General features: G+C 30.6%; 1 protein-coding gene across 1 annotated transcript; it reads right to left on the bottom strand.

Moving 5' to 3' along the window:
* Window positions 1–2360: 2360 nt before the first annotated feature.
* Window positions 2361–14977, bottom strand: LOC132724159 (adapter molecule Crk-like). The gene is made up of 8 exons (XM_060708982.1): window positions 14847–14977; window positions 12307–12429; window positions 10946–11099; window positions 6728–6772; window positions 5286–5420; window positions 4579–4686; window positions 3198–3293; window positions 2361–2902 (listed from the first exon to the last, which is right to left on the bottom strand). Exons 1-8 carry the CDS (start codon window positions 14879–14881, stop codon window positions 2786–2788), a joined length of 813 nt encoding a protein of 270 aa, XP_060564965.1. The 5' UTR covers window positions 14882–14977; the 3' UTR covers window positions 2361–2785.
* Window positions 14978–19707: the final 4730 nt, after the last annotated feature.

Below are 19707 nucleotides of genomic sequence, written 5' to 3'. Positions count from 1 at the left end.
TATAAATGTAAAACACAAAGACTTGCCTGTCATATGTACTAGCCAGAATTTCTTTATATACCCGACTTATTTTCAGACATTAAACCAGCAAATGTGAAGTATAATTCACTTCTTATCTAGTTTCGTCACATAAAAATACAACATAAAGCTTTACAGTGTTTAAGAAGGTCTATCAATATATTTCACAGAGAATAATTAAGCATTTATTCAGAGATAATATATGAAAGTAGGCAAAGCCTATAACCGGGGAAGTCAGAAAAAAAAAATTCCAATTAGAACACCTCAACGATAATTCTAAAGCCAAAAAGGTTGCGATTGTTCTGTTATTGGAATACCTTGCAATTATCATTGAGTTACATTAAAAATGGTAACGCCCAACTAGAAATGAAACTGAAAATTTCACTGATAGAAGTCTATATATTTTTAATCCTTTTATTTTTCATGTATTTTATTTCCTTTTCAAATATACATGTTGTAGTCTATAACCGGGCAAGCCAAAGCCGCAAAGCCTTTGACTCTCATGTATTATCTTCCTAGCAGTCAATAAAAAATTTAATACAGTAGAGCTTTTTTATACTGCATGGATGATCTGATGCTGTAACAAAACCTAATCCCTTTTGGTTCAAGCAAGATAAAGGTAAAAAACTGATGTTTTTATGAAGGTTGTATAATAACCGTTAACATGCCGAATTTCTGTTCAATGGATTTGCACAGCTTTAATTTTGGAGCAGTTCATTAAAAGTAAAAGGGAAATCAGCATTTAACAAATAAAATACAGCTACTAGAATGGTAATACAGGGCCACTGTGCAGGTTGTCATGACTATAAATGCCTGTGATAGGTATACTATTATTGTTTTCATAACACTAGTAAGTAGGTAAGTAACAAGTTCATTAAATTTGGCTAACACATTTATTTTACAGATCTTCCATCTGATTATGTCAGTTGTAATACATAGAAACTACTTGTTGCGTATCTCATTTTTCCTTCTCTATTGAGCTAAGCAAGCCTGAACATACTGTGTGTAAAGTCTCACCTTGCTCAAGTGATGGTCAAACTATTAATCAAGAAACCCTGGTAATTGGTAAATTAGAGTTGGACAAGTCATTCCAGAAAAATTCGGCAGGTAAACTAGTATGGTTAATGAACACATTTCCCCTGTACCCTGTGTATTTTCTATAATTAGATTAAATAGAGAATATTCAAGTTTTTTTTCTATAAATACAGGATTAATTTTCACTGGGTGGTATGAAAATACATATTTCATCAGTGGCAAAAGCCGCAAGTTACATATGATAATTTTCATACTAAGAGATGAAAATTCAAGTAGTTTTTTTATAGACAAAAACTATAATTTTCTGTAGATTCTATACTTTTCTCTTTACTGACCTTACAATTCGAAAGACACCCTCTTTAATTTTGTGTACTGGCTGAATTTAGAAGTTAGTAGTCTTACCAGTGAAAATATGGAAAATATGTTCCACTACAGTGAACAATTTTTACAATGAAAATACAGAAAATGAAAATATGCATTTGATTTCAACAAAATTTCTCAGTTTTTCATTTATAAGTGTATAATAAATTTCATTAACATGACCTTTCTCTAGGTAAATTTCTTAAGGTAGTTTATTGGTTTAACAAATAATGTCATATCCAAATCAAAATTTTATTTTTAATATATGAAATTAATTCTTTTCAACAGAAAACTTGTCAATAAGAAATAAATGATGAATAATTAGTTAAACATATAGTTGTAAAGAAAAAATCTATGTATGTATAATGCCATATAATAAGCTGTCAGTTAATTTCCCTAAAACTGACTTTCTTTCCCTAAAACTGGCTTATTTCTAATTTTAAAAGGGAGATTATGTTCAAAGCATAGTATTTTCATTAAAAGTATGCACAGAAAATATACAAAATCAATTCTAGCACTTTCAACATAAATAAATCGGACCCAGTCTAGCAAAACTTACATTAAGAACACACAACATGCTTAGATAATTATATACATATACATGAATGAATACAATACATAAAACATCTGTATATGTTTTTTTGAAAATACTCTGCGTTATTCAACAATTCTCTTAACCCCCATTTTCTACCCAGTCCCTAAAAGTCCCCTCTACCCTCCCCTATGCCCAACCCCAACTAAAAAAAGCAATACTTTTAAATTCGAATTTTTCACATACAATGTCTACTGATGATAAATGAACATATCAGTAAGCATGAAATAATAATTTCATATTTCAGTTTAAGCTTCACACAGGGGTCACACTTACACATCTTTAAAGACCATTTTTATAATGAAAGACATGATAAGCCCAACCCCCCCACCCCCATAAAAATATTTTTTTCCAAATGATGAGTTAAAACAAACTTAAGTGATGGTTAAAAACTCTCTTGAAAATGCCTGTAACATGATGATACACCCTCGTTAAGTCCCAAACAACAATTTTTTACATTCTCATCCTAAAAATTTGAACAAAATGACCTTAAAAGAATCTGGCAGTATGACCCCTGTTTGTAGCTTACCAAATAAACAATATTTCTGTATATATATATTTTTTTCATGTGAAAACATAATGGTTTACATTTTAAAAACTTCTAGAAAATTGAATTCCATTTAAATTTTTCTTGTCCACTCCATTGCCGTTGAAGTTCTTGATATTTCCAGTTGTTTTGCTTTCGTAGAGTTCAACAAAACCATGGTGGTAAAATACCCTAGCAATTTTTTTCCTATCTCTTGATATACTTTAACGATTAAACGAGAGACTTGTATTACACTACGAATCATCCAGAAATTTTACATGTGTAAAGGGAAAGAATCCTTCTTTCCCATTTACCTCCCCTTCCCATTGTCCATTAGCATTAATTTTTGTTACAGTTATAACATCACCTTCCTGAAAAAGAAAGAATACAATAAATTAACTAAACATACCATAAAATTTCTTTATCAATTTTTTTCAAAATGTTTGTGGAAATGGTAGATTTAATGATAGTTTTTTTTTTTCTTTCAACTGACTGGAACAGTCTTTAAAGAATGTTGCTATTAGAAACTCTGAGGCGAAAATAAATTTAACCACCAAATATATAGTACAACTATATAGGTTTCTTTATGTGTTAGAATGGAAATAGATTTTGATAGACAGGAATTTACATTTATTTCCAAATTCTAACATATAGACTGGTACTTACATTTAATCGTAATTGTGTCTTATCATATAGACTGGGTATTCTTGTTTGAATCACTACTGCTTTGGCAGGTAATTGTTTAGGCATTCTTAATGATGGCTGAAATGTAATATAACAAGAATTACACAGTGTAGATCCAGTGAATAAAATAAATATTCAGAATTAATTCATGAATAATATTAATTTACATAGTTTCATAGCATTGTACATAGTCATCCCATTTACTAAAAGTTGTTTTTTTGTTTTTGTTTTTTTTTTAAATATTTATAGTGGATGAATGGCATAAACACACTGACATTAACCACAGTGTTACTTTAACACTTACTTAAGCCAGATATCTTAAATATGCTCATCAATCTTTTGTTTTTGACTAAAATATTTCTAATTTTTAGAGGAAATTTTCAAAATTACTACTAATAGAGAACAGTGCAGACCATAATGTGATAGCACAGATGTGCCTGATAATATTGGTCAGTACTTGTTTTCGGGATTTTATAGCTGTTGCATGTTATGAAATCGTGATTGCAGGTATCCTACAATATTTGAACATGTGTCCTCTAACTTTTATACCAATTGTCATCATTTTTGACCTTTGGAGTATTTTTACTTCTTTCTGCTACTTTAGTTCCATTACCTTAAAAAATAGGATACCCTTTTCCTCTAATGCTTGCATGAAGTTACCAGTAAATTAAAACAGGAATAAATATTGATTCAGTAAAAAAATGGCAAACAGACAAATTTATAAATAGGCAATGAGCGAACATGTTCAAGCAGACAACTAAGACAAAAGGATAAAGTAGACCCTCTTAAATATATCTACTTCTGTTTCAACAAGTACAAGTAGTAGTTCTTCAAAAATAACGATTTGCTAGCAAAATAACTAAATCCAGACTGACAATTTCTGCTTTAAAAAATACCAACATAAGTCTGTTTCTCTCACTGAATTTTTACCTTACGTCCTTCATAATTTCATTTCCTCAAAATGTTTTCATGAAGAAGAAACACATCAATGTCATCACTAAACAATAAATTTAATGTACAGGACTCAAAATTCAACCAACAAGAATTAAAAGAGCCACCACTTGTCTACAGACATATTGTATGGAGGATACCAGCAAAATATATGAGCCGCGTCATGACAAAACTTACATAATGGGTTTGCGACCAGCATGGATCCAGACCAGCATGCGCATCTGCACAGTCTGATCAGGATCCATGCTGTTCGTTATCAGTTTCTCTACTTGTTATAGGGTTTGCTAGCAAACAGCATGGATCCTGATCAGACTGTGCACCGATGCGCAGGCTGGTCTGGATCCATGCTGGTCGCAAACGCAGTACGTTGGTTTTGTCGTGAAGCGGCTCAATTATGAGAATAGTTACTCACCGGAGACGGATCTGTGGTGTGTTGGTTTTGTTGTTGTTGTTGTTCTACATGATGTTGCTGGTGTTGTTGGTTGTGTGCATCTAATTGCAATAAACTTGGATCATCGTCCTGAAATTAACGTCTGACAATAAGCTATGATAGTAACATTCCTATTCAGTAAAACTATAGATGTTAAATTGCTCTGTATATAATGTGCAACTTTAACAATATCTGTATAAATGTAATATCCTGTACTTTTAACAAGTACCAAATTAAGTATTCTCTTTTATCAACATAAATTGTGTATGTATTAAACAAAATATCGAATTCCTGTCATTTTGTATTAGTTACATTTATTGAATACGTCTGCTAATGCCCAATTCTACACGAAATCATTAAATTTGATAAACGAAAATAAAATTATACTGTTATTTGATATAAGGCAAGAATTTTGTTACATTTTGATACAGGGGCCAGCTGGTCCATGAGGTGAAAGTCACTGATTAAATTTACTAGCCTCGCACCACTGTGGATTCCAATCTGGTCACAGACATTAGATTTTTTTATGTGAAGTTAACCTTTTACAGTAGGTGGTTCTACCCCCCTTGTGCATGAAGTAATGTACAAGGGGCACCGGACATCTTTTAATATCTGTTACACAAAACTACAATCTTACCTTTACTATGGTAACATAAGGTACAGGAACCTGTCCCGTGTCTAGAACTTACCTTTACTATTGTAACATAAGGTACAGGAATCTGTCCTGTCTGACCATCTTTGTTCTTGGCATGCCACCATTTTTCTTCATCTTTGGAAATTATGATAAGAATCTCTCCTTTCTTAAATGGTAAATCTTCAGGGTCCTGGAAATATATGTAAATTATATGAGTAATTTGAGCAGAGAATATAAATACATTTCTCAAACTAAAGATGTATATATTTTTCTGTCTTTTTTCTTTCTTTTCTTTTTTGTATTGTTATTTTTTCTTTAATATTTATTTCACTTATCCAGGGATGTGCCACTATAAAACAAACTGCCATTATAGATAAGCTTCACCCAAGACCAAAGTAACCATATGGGAATTTCTTGGTAAAAATCATTACTGCTTGTTTGAACCAAATAACCCTGACAGATATTTTGCAATATATAACTAACGTAAATCGATCGTTATGTTGTATTTCGAAATTCCTGGATACTATAAAATATCATGAGTTAACAAAATAAGGTTTGCTAGCAGGACCCCTGTAGCATTGAACACTGACTTCACAAAATCTGACCAAAGGCAGAAAATAGAGCTTATGCTACTTATTTGTCAGAATATTCTTGTTCCTTTAGAAGAACCCATTTCATATCTTGTTTTTACCCAAAATGGTGTTTAAAAAAATTCCCAATGAAAAGGCAGTAATTGTCAAAGTTCATTTTTTGGCTGTTGACTGTGCCCGGATGTACTTAACTTCTTAACCCAAAATGAGGTAAACTCCAGGGGAAAGACAGCAAAAACTAATTATTTATGTTAGGTAAATATCTACTAGCTGTCAATCATACACTGGTATGTTAAGTAGTACAACTTAAATACCGCTATTAAATATATTATATAGATATATTGACAAATACAAATAAGAAACTATCAGTAAATTTTCAGAGAAAACAGTGTGCAAAAACAAATGAGCCGCGTCACGACAAAACCAACATAATGGGTTTGCGACCAGCATGGATCCAGACCAACCTGCACATCTGCGCAGTCTGATCAGGATCCATGCTGTTCGCTTTCAAACCCTATCACAAGTAGAGAAATTGATAGCGAACAGCATGGGTCCTGATCAGACTGAACGGATGCGCAGGCTGGTCTGGATCAATGCTGGTCGCAATCGCATTATGTTGGTTTTGTCATGACGCGGCTCAAATATTCTCTAAAAGTATGGGATTGCGAAATGTTAACTGTATAAGAAATTAAGAATAATATAAAACATGGTAGTAGTATTATAATAAATATTTATCAAATTGATTATTGAAGGAGTTATTTAAGCTAAACAAAACTGTTCAAGAATACAGGACCAAATATTTACAAAACTGCTTGAAAATGAGTATCTGACTTATTTTCAAATACAGACTACATATGAGAGTCGAAAAATAGAAACTATTGAACAAAAATAAATCATCTAATCATACCTTTCCTGGAAAATCATACTTTGTTATTACTTTCTCTCTTGGGGCCTGAATAAAAACAACAAGAATTGAATAAGTATATTAGTATGGTGTTTAAATTTGAAGTATTTGTATAAGAATGTTTTGTATAAATTCCAATAAAATGAAAAAAAAAATTCTAGAAGTTTCTAATTCATATATGAATAGAGAAATATACAATTGGGAAAGGTCATATCTGTAGAGAACATTCAGCTATCCTTAATTGTAATTAGCTTGTCAACTAAAATGTTACTTTTCTTTAAAGTAGTATAAATAACTACCAAATGCATCTTCTAGTTATCAAAAGTTAAAATTTGGCAGAAGAAACGTTCTATGCTATATCCCTCTGACATATACTGTATAAATAGATATTTCTGCATGTCGAAATGTTGCCAAAATGAAATAACAAACATTTTGTGTGTAGAAATATAAATGAATCGTGCAAGGGTAGAGTTGAGTGACAGGTTGGTTGATATGTACCCTAGAGGATATTTTAGTGATTTTTGTCTATTCACGTAATTTGCCAATATTTCCATATTGATAACTTAACCACTTATACAGTACCACTTATAAGCTGAAAAATCTCTGACTAGATGTTTGGTTATAATATTTCTTTAATAATGAAGCAGATGAAATTTTATTTACATTCACTAGAAAATATACTTCAATGAAATATCTTCACAGAATGATACATTGCCTGCTGCACAGTAAATGGGTCAGTTGTGTTAGCATCTAAGTAAAAAAATAAAGTTAAACATACAAGGTGATATTTGCTTTTTTTAAGTACCTTAGGGTGTCTATAACAATATTTTTGGAAAGAAAGGATAACTTTTTGAATACTTTTTTTCAAAATATTACATCTTTTGCGGACTGTGTAGGTAGGGGACGGATGTTACAAAGATATACATTAAGTTTGAATATTTTACAGTTTATAATAAAAATTGTATTATTTCTCTTAATTTTATCAAAACATTATGTATTCTGATAAATGTCACCAAAAAATTCCAGAAAATTCATCTTAGATATAAAAATATTTGCTTTCAAATTTTCAGTATTTTCCCCACAAAATGAAATTTTCAAACATGTTAGAAACAAAGAGAAAAAAACAAGGATAGGTACACCAAATCATACTTAAATCAAATATGCAAACACATTTCTTATAAAACTGTAGAAATTATAGGACTTTCTTATGTATATATCTTGTCAGATAATCCAGAAATGAATTGTATCAGGGGGACGGATGTTACATTTTTTGGGGGGACAGATGTTACACAAGATGTTCAAAGCTCATAAGTCATACTTTTTTGGTTTTATTTTAAAATGATAACATTTCTAAGAGTAATATGCTTTGTATAGTACAATAAATAATTGGACAAATTATGAGAAAAATGTATAAATATACCCGACAATAACAGAGTTTCTAACTTTTTGTGTTTCACTATGAAAAGTTGCATTCACCTTTGACTTAAGATTTCTTCTGGTTATCTAACAATTGAAAGAACATTGAAATGTTTGGAATAAAGTAAGAACATTGCTTATGAAATAAATGAATCCTTCTTGTTCCCAGAAAATGCATTTACACTGTGTTAAAGAAAAAAATGTCATACCAATGTTACCTTTCTTTACATGAAATTATTTACAAAAAACCTATAGATATAATTATACCGGTAATAAGATTTATCTTTGTAAAAAATATGATACAGTGTGAAGTAAATTTGAGACATATCCAAGCTTGAATTTCTCATTACTAATTACACAAATTATAAACAATTAAAAATATTCATTAAAATTTTTTAGATTTTAAATTGTTGAAATTAATTTATTGATTTGATGAAATTGATGTGAAAAGTCAGCAGCATTATCCGAAGATTTCATTATGATTCAGTGTCATAAGCTCATTATTTCTAACTTTTAATAGTTTTCTGTGTAAATATTTCAGTGTAAATGAACTGCTTAACTATGAACTCATTTTTAAATGTAATTCAATAAATTTATAGATTAAAAAAATTTTGCGAAGGGTTACAGACAAATTTTCACGATTATTCCAACTTTTTCATTACAAGAATCCTAACCATATCCTTTAAAGTTTTAAATACTTAAGATTTTCTTCCACTTTATCAATAATAATTATAAATGGCTCAAATGGTAGGAAAATTATGCTGGAGTTTGGAAAAAAACAAAACAAATTTATTCAGGGTGTTTAATTATATTTTTTTGATTCTTTTTTCATTGACTTCATCAAAGTTTACCCTATAAAATTTTGAATTCAATAAATCCTTTGACTTAATTGGCCTAAAAGCCTTCTTTAACAGATATAGTAGTCCCTCCCACTGTTTTTAGGTATATGTACATCACCCTTTATTGGCACCCCTACTGTTTTGTAATATATCACACTTTCCAATCTACAATACACAGCTCCCAATATACAGCTCGTTAACTTCCAATAAAGTGCCAGCCCCATCTGTGTGTATATAGTTGGATCCATATCCCACTGTTTTATAAGGGGCTGTGAAAGATAATTTGTTTACTTTTTAAGGCTAAAGAATCTATGTTTAAACATTATTGACTAAATTTAATCACAAAGATTCTTTCAACATATCTAATTTTTGCACCTCTTTTATGTATCCTGTTTTGGATTTTGTGTGTGTTAATTCTATTTCTTAGCTTTATTCTTGTGTGAAACATTCCTATACAGTTTCAAAACTTACTACTTCTCTATCATGCAACATAAGAAAAGACAAGTTTAGTATTTTTGTAAAAAGGAATCATTAGTTAATTTCTGTAACATCGTCCCCTTCTGTACCCTTATTTTGAAAACACAGAAAAACAAAAGATTATGTTTGTAAAAAATTTATACTAGCTTAAATATTTTCTTAATAAACTTATAGATCCACTGGATGTTAAAAATAACATATTAATTTTATTTCAAAGTAGATAATTTTGTTTTCATAGCAAAAAATACTGTTTTTTATTCAAAATTAAGAAATTTCGTGTTCACAAATAATAATTTTTATACAAATACACAATTTTAATCCTCTATTTCTCTTTATATTTCTTCATTTTTCATTGTAACTTTGGTGTTTAGCATAAAATTCCCTTTTCAGTTACAGTTTATTTGAGATTTTGTATGCATCTTATATAGGGGGACGGATGTTACAGACAACTTTTTCATTATTGTATTTTTTCCTCATAAACAAAGAAATTGGCAATCTATTGTAACATTTTCATAGTAAGACTATCAATAAGCACCAGAAACATTGTTTTTTATGAGTATTGTTTCATAATTGGATATTTTATGACAGGGGGACGGACGTTACAGTTTTTTCATCACAATTTTTTTTCCACCACTATAATGCCTACTGTGGTAAAAATGTTTGAAAATTTGTATTGAAAACCCTTTACATATGTTTTTAATTCATATTTCATTAGATTAAGACAATAAAGTACTATTTTATTTGCAATTGCTTAAAGGTACACTAGTTTAATTAACAACTGAATGTTGAAAAAACTGATGCATTACAAATGTCCAATTTTACTAAAATCATCTTAATGATAAAAACCAGGATGATGTATACCAAGTATTATATATCACCGGAAAGGTAATTGAATTTTCTATGTGCATGTAAAAAAATTTAAGTGATAAATTAAAACAGATAAAAGTGGTGTTAATTCTAAAAACACCAAGAAAACAGATGCTTACACATTACAGGTAAAATTGGGCAATTTTAGGGTATAAAAATGTCTGTATCTACATTTTGGGTCATGGTATCATAAAAAAACTTTTGGGCACATTTGCTTTATAGTAAGTTCTTTGTAAAAACACAAAAAAGTAATTGCAAATGTAATATATTGTTTGAAAAAGCCTGCATTACATGTATTATTGAAAAATTGGCCCATTTACTGTGCAGCAGGCAACATGTACAACTAATTCCATGTGCATTATGCATCATATTTCTAACATGCAACTTATGAGGCCATAAAGTTCAGCCAATGTCTCTAAATTTTGCAAAGAAAGAAAAATATGGTTAAAACAAGAAAATCCATCTTAACTGGCAGAATATACTCATTTTTTTTTTAATTCTATAAGACATATGACAACAGACCAATTAGACTCATTAACTTGTGGTCTACAATTTTAATTAGTTACAATTATTCCTACTGTTGTGACATCATAATTATAGAGATAGAAAATTAATAAAATACCGGAACAGTAAGTGCTGTGGTGTCGAGATAATGCGTCTTGTAGAAGTTAAGTAGAGCAGGTATATCGGGAAACTGTTGGTCTCCGATACGGAACATCACATTCCCGCCAACCTGGATACGATTGATGATATAATGGCTGATTTTATTGTCTTCTCTGAATAAAACATAAACAAGAAAAAAAAATCAATAATAACAAAATAGTCAATATCTTAAATCTTATTTCAATATTGTACTTTTTCTTTCCTTTATTAAACATATACTGTTTATTATTAAACATATACTGTTTGTTTAACTAATTTATTCAAAACGCTGTCTGTTGACAAAATTGGTTGTTGGTCCTTATCATTCAAAGACAAAGAGAAGTTCACCACAATTTTATCATCTTGAATAATCAAAGGATCTTTTACCTCATGTCATTACAGTTTTCATTTATTCAATCATAGTGACATGTACAAGATTGGATAATCCGATTTATCTTAAAACAAGAAGGCCATGATGGCCCTACATTGTAAGGGTGTAACAGTTTACCGGTAAACCGATATCTTGCAATATGAAAAAAAAATTCGTACCACAGTACGATTTTTTCGGAAAACCGGTATTTTATTAAAAATCATAATTTTCAATTAACTGCCTTAAAATTTCGTATAAATCTTTAATTGACGAATTTTATTGGTGCCAACATAAGATAAAAATATCCGACAACTAGGACACTTCAAAGTCAATAAGCGGCCGCGTAAATTACATAAGCGGCCCAGATGTGAAAGGTCACCCGCGATTACTTTGTTTATCCAATTGTGTGACACTTTACTTTCTATTTAGTCCTTAAAATTTAATTAAGTTTCTAATAAGAATGTATACATATAATAATAATATATAATGTTACCCCATCTTTAAATCAAAACATATACACAACAATACGCAAAAATGGCAATATATTGCAATACAATTCAATCTCATTGAACAGGGCAATTTAACACAGTAAGGCAATTTGTCATTAAAGTACCATGATTCATATTAAATATGTTTGTATAGGGGTTGTAGTTTCAACAGGAGTAAAATTTGTTTTCCTATACATGTCTTTATAATTAAATTACCTCCAGTGTGGACCAATATTAACACAAGGGGCATGATTAATTTATGTCATACTTGTAAAGGGCAACAAGGTGATCCTACATGCCAAAAATCTGGGTATTGTATATTTTCTGAGAAGATTTTTTAAATATTTTATCTTTTAAGTCTTCCTTAAATTTTCAAAACGCACCTGTGAGCCCCGAGTTGAAAAAGGCCCTATAAAGTATCATGTTATAATCCTTAGATACATTTCTATCAATAAACATTTATAAATCAATTATCACTCATACCTTACACAGAGGACAAAATCTCCTTTAATGGACTGACTTTCACGCACAAGAAACACTCCATTTGTATGAACATTATCCAAAATCTCATTTGTTTCTTCTCTTGACAATGGACCAAAATACCAACTGAAAAAACAACAACACAAAAGCAATAAGATAAAAGATTGTTATTGTTGTTTTTTTCTAATGTTTATACAGAACTGTAGAAACAAAAAATCTATTGATAATGACATCAAATATGTAACACAGCTTTCATAGAATAGCATTCCTTCACTCTAATACAATGAATATTTACACAAATATTGCTTTACAGAGTTTACTGAAACAAGAGCTGTCGGTAGGACAGCAACGCTCGACTATTCTTAGTGGTTGATAGTCAAAAAAAAGCTTGATACAGTTACCTCCTCCTGTTTACAGGTTGGGGTAATGATGATGAACAAGTGTGCAAAGTTTCAAAGCCATATGTCAATGAACTTTGAAAATATTTGAGGTATTACAAAAACTTTAACATAAATTCTAAGTCGAAAAAGGGGCATAATTCTGTCAAAATGCTTGATAGAGTTACCTCCTCCTGTCTACAAGTTGGGGTTATGATGGTGAACAAGTGTGCAAAGTTTCAAAGCCATATGTCAATGAACTTTGAAAATATTTGAGGTATTACAAAAACTTTAACATAAATTCTAAGTCGAAAAAGGGGCATAATTCTGTCAAAATGCTTGATAGAGTTACCTCCTCCTGTCTACAAGTTGGGGTCATGATGGTGAACAAGTGTGCAAAGTTTCAAAGCCATATGTCAATGGACTTTGAAAATATTTGAACTATTACAAAAACTTTAACGTAAGTGGTTACGCCGACGCAGACACTGACGCCGACGCTCGGGTGACTGCAATAGCTCTACTTATTCTTATCGAATAATCGAGCTGAAAAGTAGATAATTTATAAAATGATGTGTCTATAGTTTTTGCTTTTAACCTAAATTGTTAGAATTTTAATTGAATTTAATGTCTAATCATGTGTGAACCAGGGCTTTTTCCAGATGTAGGGTTTGAAATTTCCTTAATTTACAGGAGAAAACTGCCCTGTATGAAAACTTGGGTATAAATCTGCCTAAAATATAAAAAGAATGCACCACTCTCTAAATTGAATATGACAGATAAATTACATGTTATGGATATTGACAGGCATTTTGACAGAACTTTCATTTGGCCTTGAGACCTATTTATGTTCACACTGAGTAAATTATAAAATTGAAAGGATTTATGGCAAAATGTAAAGTTATTTTGACATTCCTCCATTCACTCGTGAACCATATTATGTCATTTTAATTAATACTAAGTTAAACAATTTTGTAAGTAGGCTGAGCTGACAAGTGACTCGCTGTTTAATGTTGAGATAGTGTGGTTGATACTTAAAGTCAATGAATAATTCATGAATTGAGCCTCATCATGACAAAACCAACATAATGGGTTTGCCACCAGCATGGATCCAGACCAGTCTGCGCATCCGCACAGTCTGATCAGGATCCATGCTGTTTGCTATCAGTAAAAAATTCAGTTTCTCTACTTGTTATAGAGTTGTAAGCGAACAGCATGGATCCTGATCAGACTGCGCGGATGCGCAGGCTGGTCTGGATCCATGCTGGTTGCAAACCCATTATGTTGGTTTTGTCATGATGCAGCTCAATACACCCTAAACACTTTCAATACGATCTACGTAAATAACCGAGGTATATCGAGTGAAAAATACGAGTTGCTTCCCTTCTCTTCGAGTAAAATCGATACCGCTTATGCTAAAACAATACAAAATAAGCCATTTTTAAACCGCTGGTTTGTTGTGATTAAATGTCCAATTTTAAAATTTATTACACCAATAGAAAGCTTTGGATCTTAGCTTCATCACAGTATAAACTTCAACACATCTTCTGACTCCAAAGTATTTAAATTAACTGTTAAACCTACCATATGTCAGACCATTTTACATACGATTTATACAGTGAGATACGCAACCCATTATCTTTACTCGAAATACCACTGATAAGAATAGCCTGTCGTCTGCTAGTTCTGAAAGTGTTTATCGGTGTATTATTGTCTGTCAGAATCTGAATGGTAGTTGGTACGGCACCAGAAATTGTATGGGAGTTAGGATCAATGCCTGTGCAATTAGGCAATTCCTTACTTGATTTTCAAACATATTAGATCTATCGGCTCTATATCAAAACATTTATTCCTACCATAAGACTCACATTATGTGACATATCACTGACTGGTTGCCATTGCTCGAAGATTCATACAGCCAACAGGCTTGTGGGTAAGTGCTTATTATCATCATAATTCATGAACATTTTTGATGACAGGACTTTACTGACATAAAAAGAGATGGGTAGACTTAATTAAGGTACATTAAAAGATTTAGACTTTAAATTATTTAGTTCTTGATTGAACGGTCGAAACTTCCTTGGACGAATCTCAGGAATCACTTTAAAATTCTTTTTTAGTTTAACTTAAGGAAAAATATTTTAATTAAATCGGTTGCCTAGACCTCACCTTGTTTTGTCGTTTGGGTCAAAATCCACAGCCATATTCAGTACTTTTAGGGCGGCATCTAGAAAATAATGTATAATTTCCGTACTTTTCTGCCAAATATGGCGGCGGGATTTCAGAGTTACTCCCCTTACACCAACCCAACCCATAAGAAATACACACAAAGACACGGACATCACGATATCATGGATATGATATAATAACAAAAACAAACTAAAGATCTATTATAATTTGTCTTTATTTCTCATAACTTCAAAAATTATATGATATAAGAAGCGGTAGCACATATATTTCTGTATAAATAGAAACTTTCTCGATAACCGATCAAATTCCAGTTCTTATTCTGAAAATAAAATAATTATATTCAACATATCCAGTGGCATTGATTTTAGCTAAAACGTGTTTAACTTTATTATTTATGCAATACATATTTTTCATTTTGATCTTTTTATTATATGGATATTTTATTGAATAAATAATATTAAACACATTTTAGGTCAAATCAATGCCACTAACACCTAAATTTGATCCAGTATGGTTTGTTTAGTTAGATCAAGAAGGAGAAATAGTTAATATATTTTAGTAGCAGCAAAATAACAGCATTTTAACCACCATATGTCATTTATTAATCGGCCAGACTCAAAGGGGAAGCATCATCTTACTCATAGTTTTAATTTTTTTTTAAGAGGAGATGGCGTCTAAAGGGGCCCTGCCCCCACCCCCCCACCCCCGTGAAAAAATCGATTTCGAGATGTTTCGGCCCCAAGACGTATCGGCCCCAAACTACCCAAGACGTTTCGGCCCCGGACGTTTCGGCCCTTTACCAAATCGGCCCCAGAATAAGTACTGTATTTTAAACCGATATATTAATAGCATTTCAATAAAAAAATTAATCAATTAATATATATATTTAATCATTTTGTATAAAAACTAGATTATTATAGTAGTAGGGGGAAAGTAATCAATACAAACAGAACAGAACATAAACTTTATTTGAAAAAATATAATACACAAACAAACAATTATTAACCATATATAGATAATATTTTATTTGAATGATTAAGAAGCAAGACACATAACAATACCGCCATTTAGCATAAAGTATAAACAGTTAATTAGTTACACTTTGAAAAAATTAAGTATAGTTTAATTAAAGGGACTCCACTGAGGTTTTTTGACATGAAGGGACTGGAAATAGTTTTTTGAGATTATTACTCCATTTGAGGTTGAGCTATACTAATATCTTGTGTGCAAAATTTCAGGTCATTAGCGTTTCTCCAGAGTAATTATTATAAAAGTGAAAAATGACCCATAATTAAAAAGCGTCTAAACGCTTTTCAATCAAATCGAACTGAGAGTAGCAAAAACATACGAATTTCAATTTATTTCTTGTCTATTTCTAAGTTATATTAAATTTATATAAAATTATCTGTTTAAAGTGCTCATGTTTATCTATGTGAAAAATTACGATGTTATGTTTTTAGGCTTATAAACCTCAGTGGAGTTTCTTTAAGATCAAAAGATAATGTTTTCTAAGGAAAAATTGTAAGTAACTTTTCTAATCCAGAAGTTTTAGTGGTTTGTTTTATATGTAAGTAACCGGCCTTTATCGTTTAATTAATTTATTAATTAAATTAATTGTTGTTAATCAATCAAGCAAAACACTATAGTGGGGCCGAAACGTCTCGCGAAAAAGGGCCGAAACGTCCAGGGGCCGATATTTCGACTGGGGCCGATTTGGCTTGGGGCCGAAACGTCCTGTTTGCAAAAAATCAACATACACATTCAATTATGACTATACTGGTGCATTTTTTTTGACTGACTGTGAAATTTAAATGACTGTGAGAAATTATCATTCTGTATATATCATATAATTTTATCATTATGTACGTGGAAGAAAAACAAAGGACCATTGCATGGTCTTTCTAATAGACAGACCCTTGTCATAACTGGTTAAAAAATTATCAAAATCACAAAGCTCCGACAGTTTACGCAAAAGCACTTCCGTGAAAGTTGAACTAATTTTGAGAAGTGAAGGAGTCACGAAAACGTCCTTTTGCGGCATTGTTTGACTAAATCAAAATTAATTTAACAATTTCATTAGAAGAGTTTTCAAATGACAAAATCTTGGAAATGCTATAAAGATATAGTAGGTGTACTTACATATTCTTCCATGATGAGTGTTATAAATTTTTACGTTGGTTGTCATGGCTACCAAAGATCTGTCTGAAATATTTAAATTAATTTTGAAATAAAAAAACAATGAACAAGACATCTTGTAAAAAGCCGTAAATCCCTCTATTGGAGGAGATTTTGTGCAAATTTAAGGGAAGTGTTGGACAGACGAACGTTCAACATCACAACAGTTTAAGTTAAGTATATACAGTCATGTAATGGTAGCTAAATATTAAATAGAAATACTCTATTGACTTGATAATTCATGTAAAACATTTGAAAGTGCGTTGTTAACGCAATGTTTACCAACCGGCAGGGATACTCTATTCAAAAAATAAAAGTAGGGCTAATTCTTAAATATTGCTTAAATTTTATAACAGGTGCATAAAGGTGTTATAAACTTAAACGATATTTTCAAACATACATTTAGAGTAAAATTAATAGCATTTTGCAAATATGGTAAAATCTAAACAAGTAATTATAAATATGGTATAGATATAATGTAAACATTTTTATTAGACCCTTGGATACTGCATTGAACTTCCGGCTCTCAACCCAGTTGACTATATGATTTTTGTAACAAATATGTTCTATTTATTCGTAAATCCAAACCCAAACAAGCACTATCATAATTTATAAAAAATGAAAAAAAATGTCAAAGAAAATCATTTATCAACACTTTAATTAAGTTTTACATGCTATCATTTCCTACAAACTAGATGTTACAAAAATGGAAGGTTTTCTGCTGTTCGTTTTTTTTTCGACTGAAATTTCTATAATAATAATAATAATAATAATAATAATAATAATAATAATAATAATAATAATAATAATAATAAATATAGATAATTATACCATCGACAATAATTATTATTATACTAGCAGATTTGGAAACATATATAATTATTATAATACTAATAACAAATAATAATAATTATATAATTAATGATATAGTAATTTCTTAGAAAACCTTCTGGCAAATAGGTGATCAATAAATAAATAACCCTCTGGCAGCGAAAGGGTTAAGTATATGTGAGTGCTCATCCGTGCTGTTCCAAGAGGAGGATATTTCTAATTTTTGTAGAACAGCTACGGATGAATACTAAGTTGAGCAGTGTTGAGCATACTTAGTGTCAACTTGATTTGGCTTCATTAATATTCACTTTATTACGTAACGACTATTTTAACGAACGCGGTTCTATGAAGAACTATGCAAAATAGAAGGCGAGAAAGAACGGAATTTGATATAGTATCGACTTTTTTTCTTCTATGAAAATTAACGCAGATATTTTTTTTTCAGAAATACAGCGTTTTCAATGGATGACAAATAAAGGTGGACACTAAGTTATTTTATTTCCATTGTCATCCCACGTTCATTCCGTCAGTAAACTAACTTGTCAAGCCAATATTTATGCATATTTTAGGTGCATTCATTCATTGTAACAAAATAAACATAAACTATTTACAATTATATTCCTCTTGAATGGCTGGCCAAATAGTGACACAGGCGATTTTTAAGTTCAAAGGTGACGGGTTTGCCAGTTTTCTTTCCCAGTCTTGAAACTTAAAAATGGATAATTACTATCTGACAGAAATATTTCATACATTCTTTTGAAAAAAAGCAGAATTTTTTCAAACGCAATTTAATACTTTTATTATATTAACGAATTACATGATAACGGGAATTCTTTAGAAAAGAAGGCCCAAATATCTCAAAACCAATTTATATAGAGAACGCTCTTTTAACAACATAAAAAATCTATTAAAAGACGATACGAATCTACATACAAACATTTCAATTATTTCATATTTTAAATTTCACAAATTGAATATTTTAAGAAACGACCTTGTCTAAATAAAATTCATATAAATGAATTCTTTAAAAAAACAGCATGAAGTCTAAATTGGTAAATATTAAAAATATACGAGAACAATATTCATTCACTGAACGACAATATCGGTAAGTTTCGAAACGTGGATTGAAAACTATTAGTGTCAATAATTTCACAAATAGATACATATTCAGGGGAAGACATTTGTTTGTTCAGCTATTCACCATACTGTTTGAATACTTTTAACCTAACAACTCCAAGACAAACAAAATTTCGCTCAATATCTTGTTGCCACAATAAACTTATGTTGATTTCCAAAGCAACATTAATAGTCATTTTTTTCTTTAAATGTAAGTTTCCTGTCCCCCTGATATGATACTATTTAAATTCATTAGCATTGAATAGAGGTTTTTGCACATTTTTTCTTGCATTGATATATTTGCAAAAGCACGGGTACGCTTTTAAAGGCCAAGCCCGCAGCGCTTTTAAACCGACCCAGTGCTTCTGCAGATGATAATCACGAAAATGTGCATTAACGCGATTCTTGCATAAAAGTACAATGTATACGTCTTAAAAGTTTTCTTCTAGATAGCATGTTAAACTATGGTACGTAGAATTACCTTTATATGTCAGATTGAACTGTTTTATATGCTAAATTTAAATATCCTGAATTATATTGAAATAAAAATTGCAATAAATTATGTCAAACCGAGTTATCTATACATGCAATATTGAATTACATTTGTATGCTAAATTGAATTATTGCACAAAAAACATGCACACAAATATACTTTAACGGAAGACAAGCATTCGTCGCTACACGTCTATTTTAATATGCAAGACTCAGGGTGCATAGT

The sequence above is a fragment of the Ruditapes philippinarum genome, unplaced genomic scaffold (genome assembly GCF_026571515.1).
Source record: "Ruditapes philippinarum isolate M1 unplaced genomic scaffold, ASM2657151v2 ctg90_1_1_1_1, whole genome shotgun sequence".
Lineage (NCBI taxonomy): Eukaryota > Metazoa > Mollusca > Bivalvia > Venerida > Veneridae > Ruditapes > Ruditapes philippinarum.
This window is presented reverse-complemented; position numbering and strand designations above follow the sequence as displayed.

Bases quoted from the DNA above. Each gene is read 5' to 3' on its own strand.
- LOC132724159 (XM_060708982.1), bottom strand. From the start codon at position 14,881: ATGGCTGTGGATTTTGACCCAAACGACAAAACAAG. The intron at 12,430-14,846 runs GTGAGGTCTAGG...TTGTTTTTTCAG, and splicing joins GACCCAAACGACAAAACAAG to TTGGTATTTTGGTCCATTGT. The intron at 3,294-4,578 runs GTGAGTAACTAT...ATTACATTTCAG, and splicing joins ACACCACAGATCCGTCTCCG to CCATCATTAAGAATGCCTAA.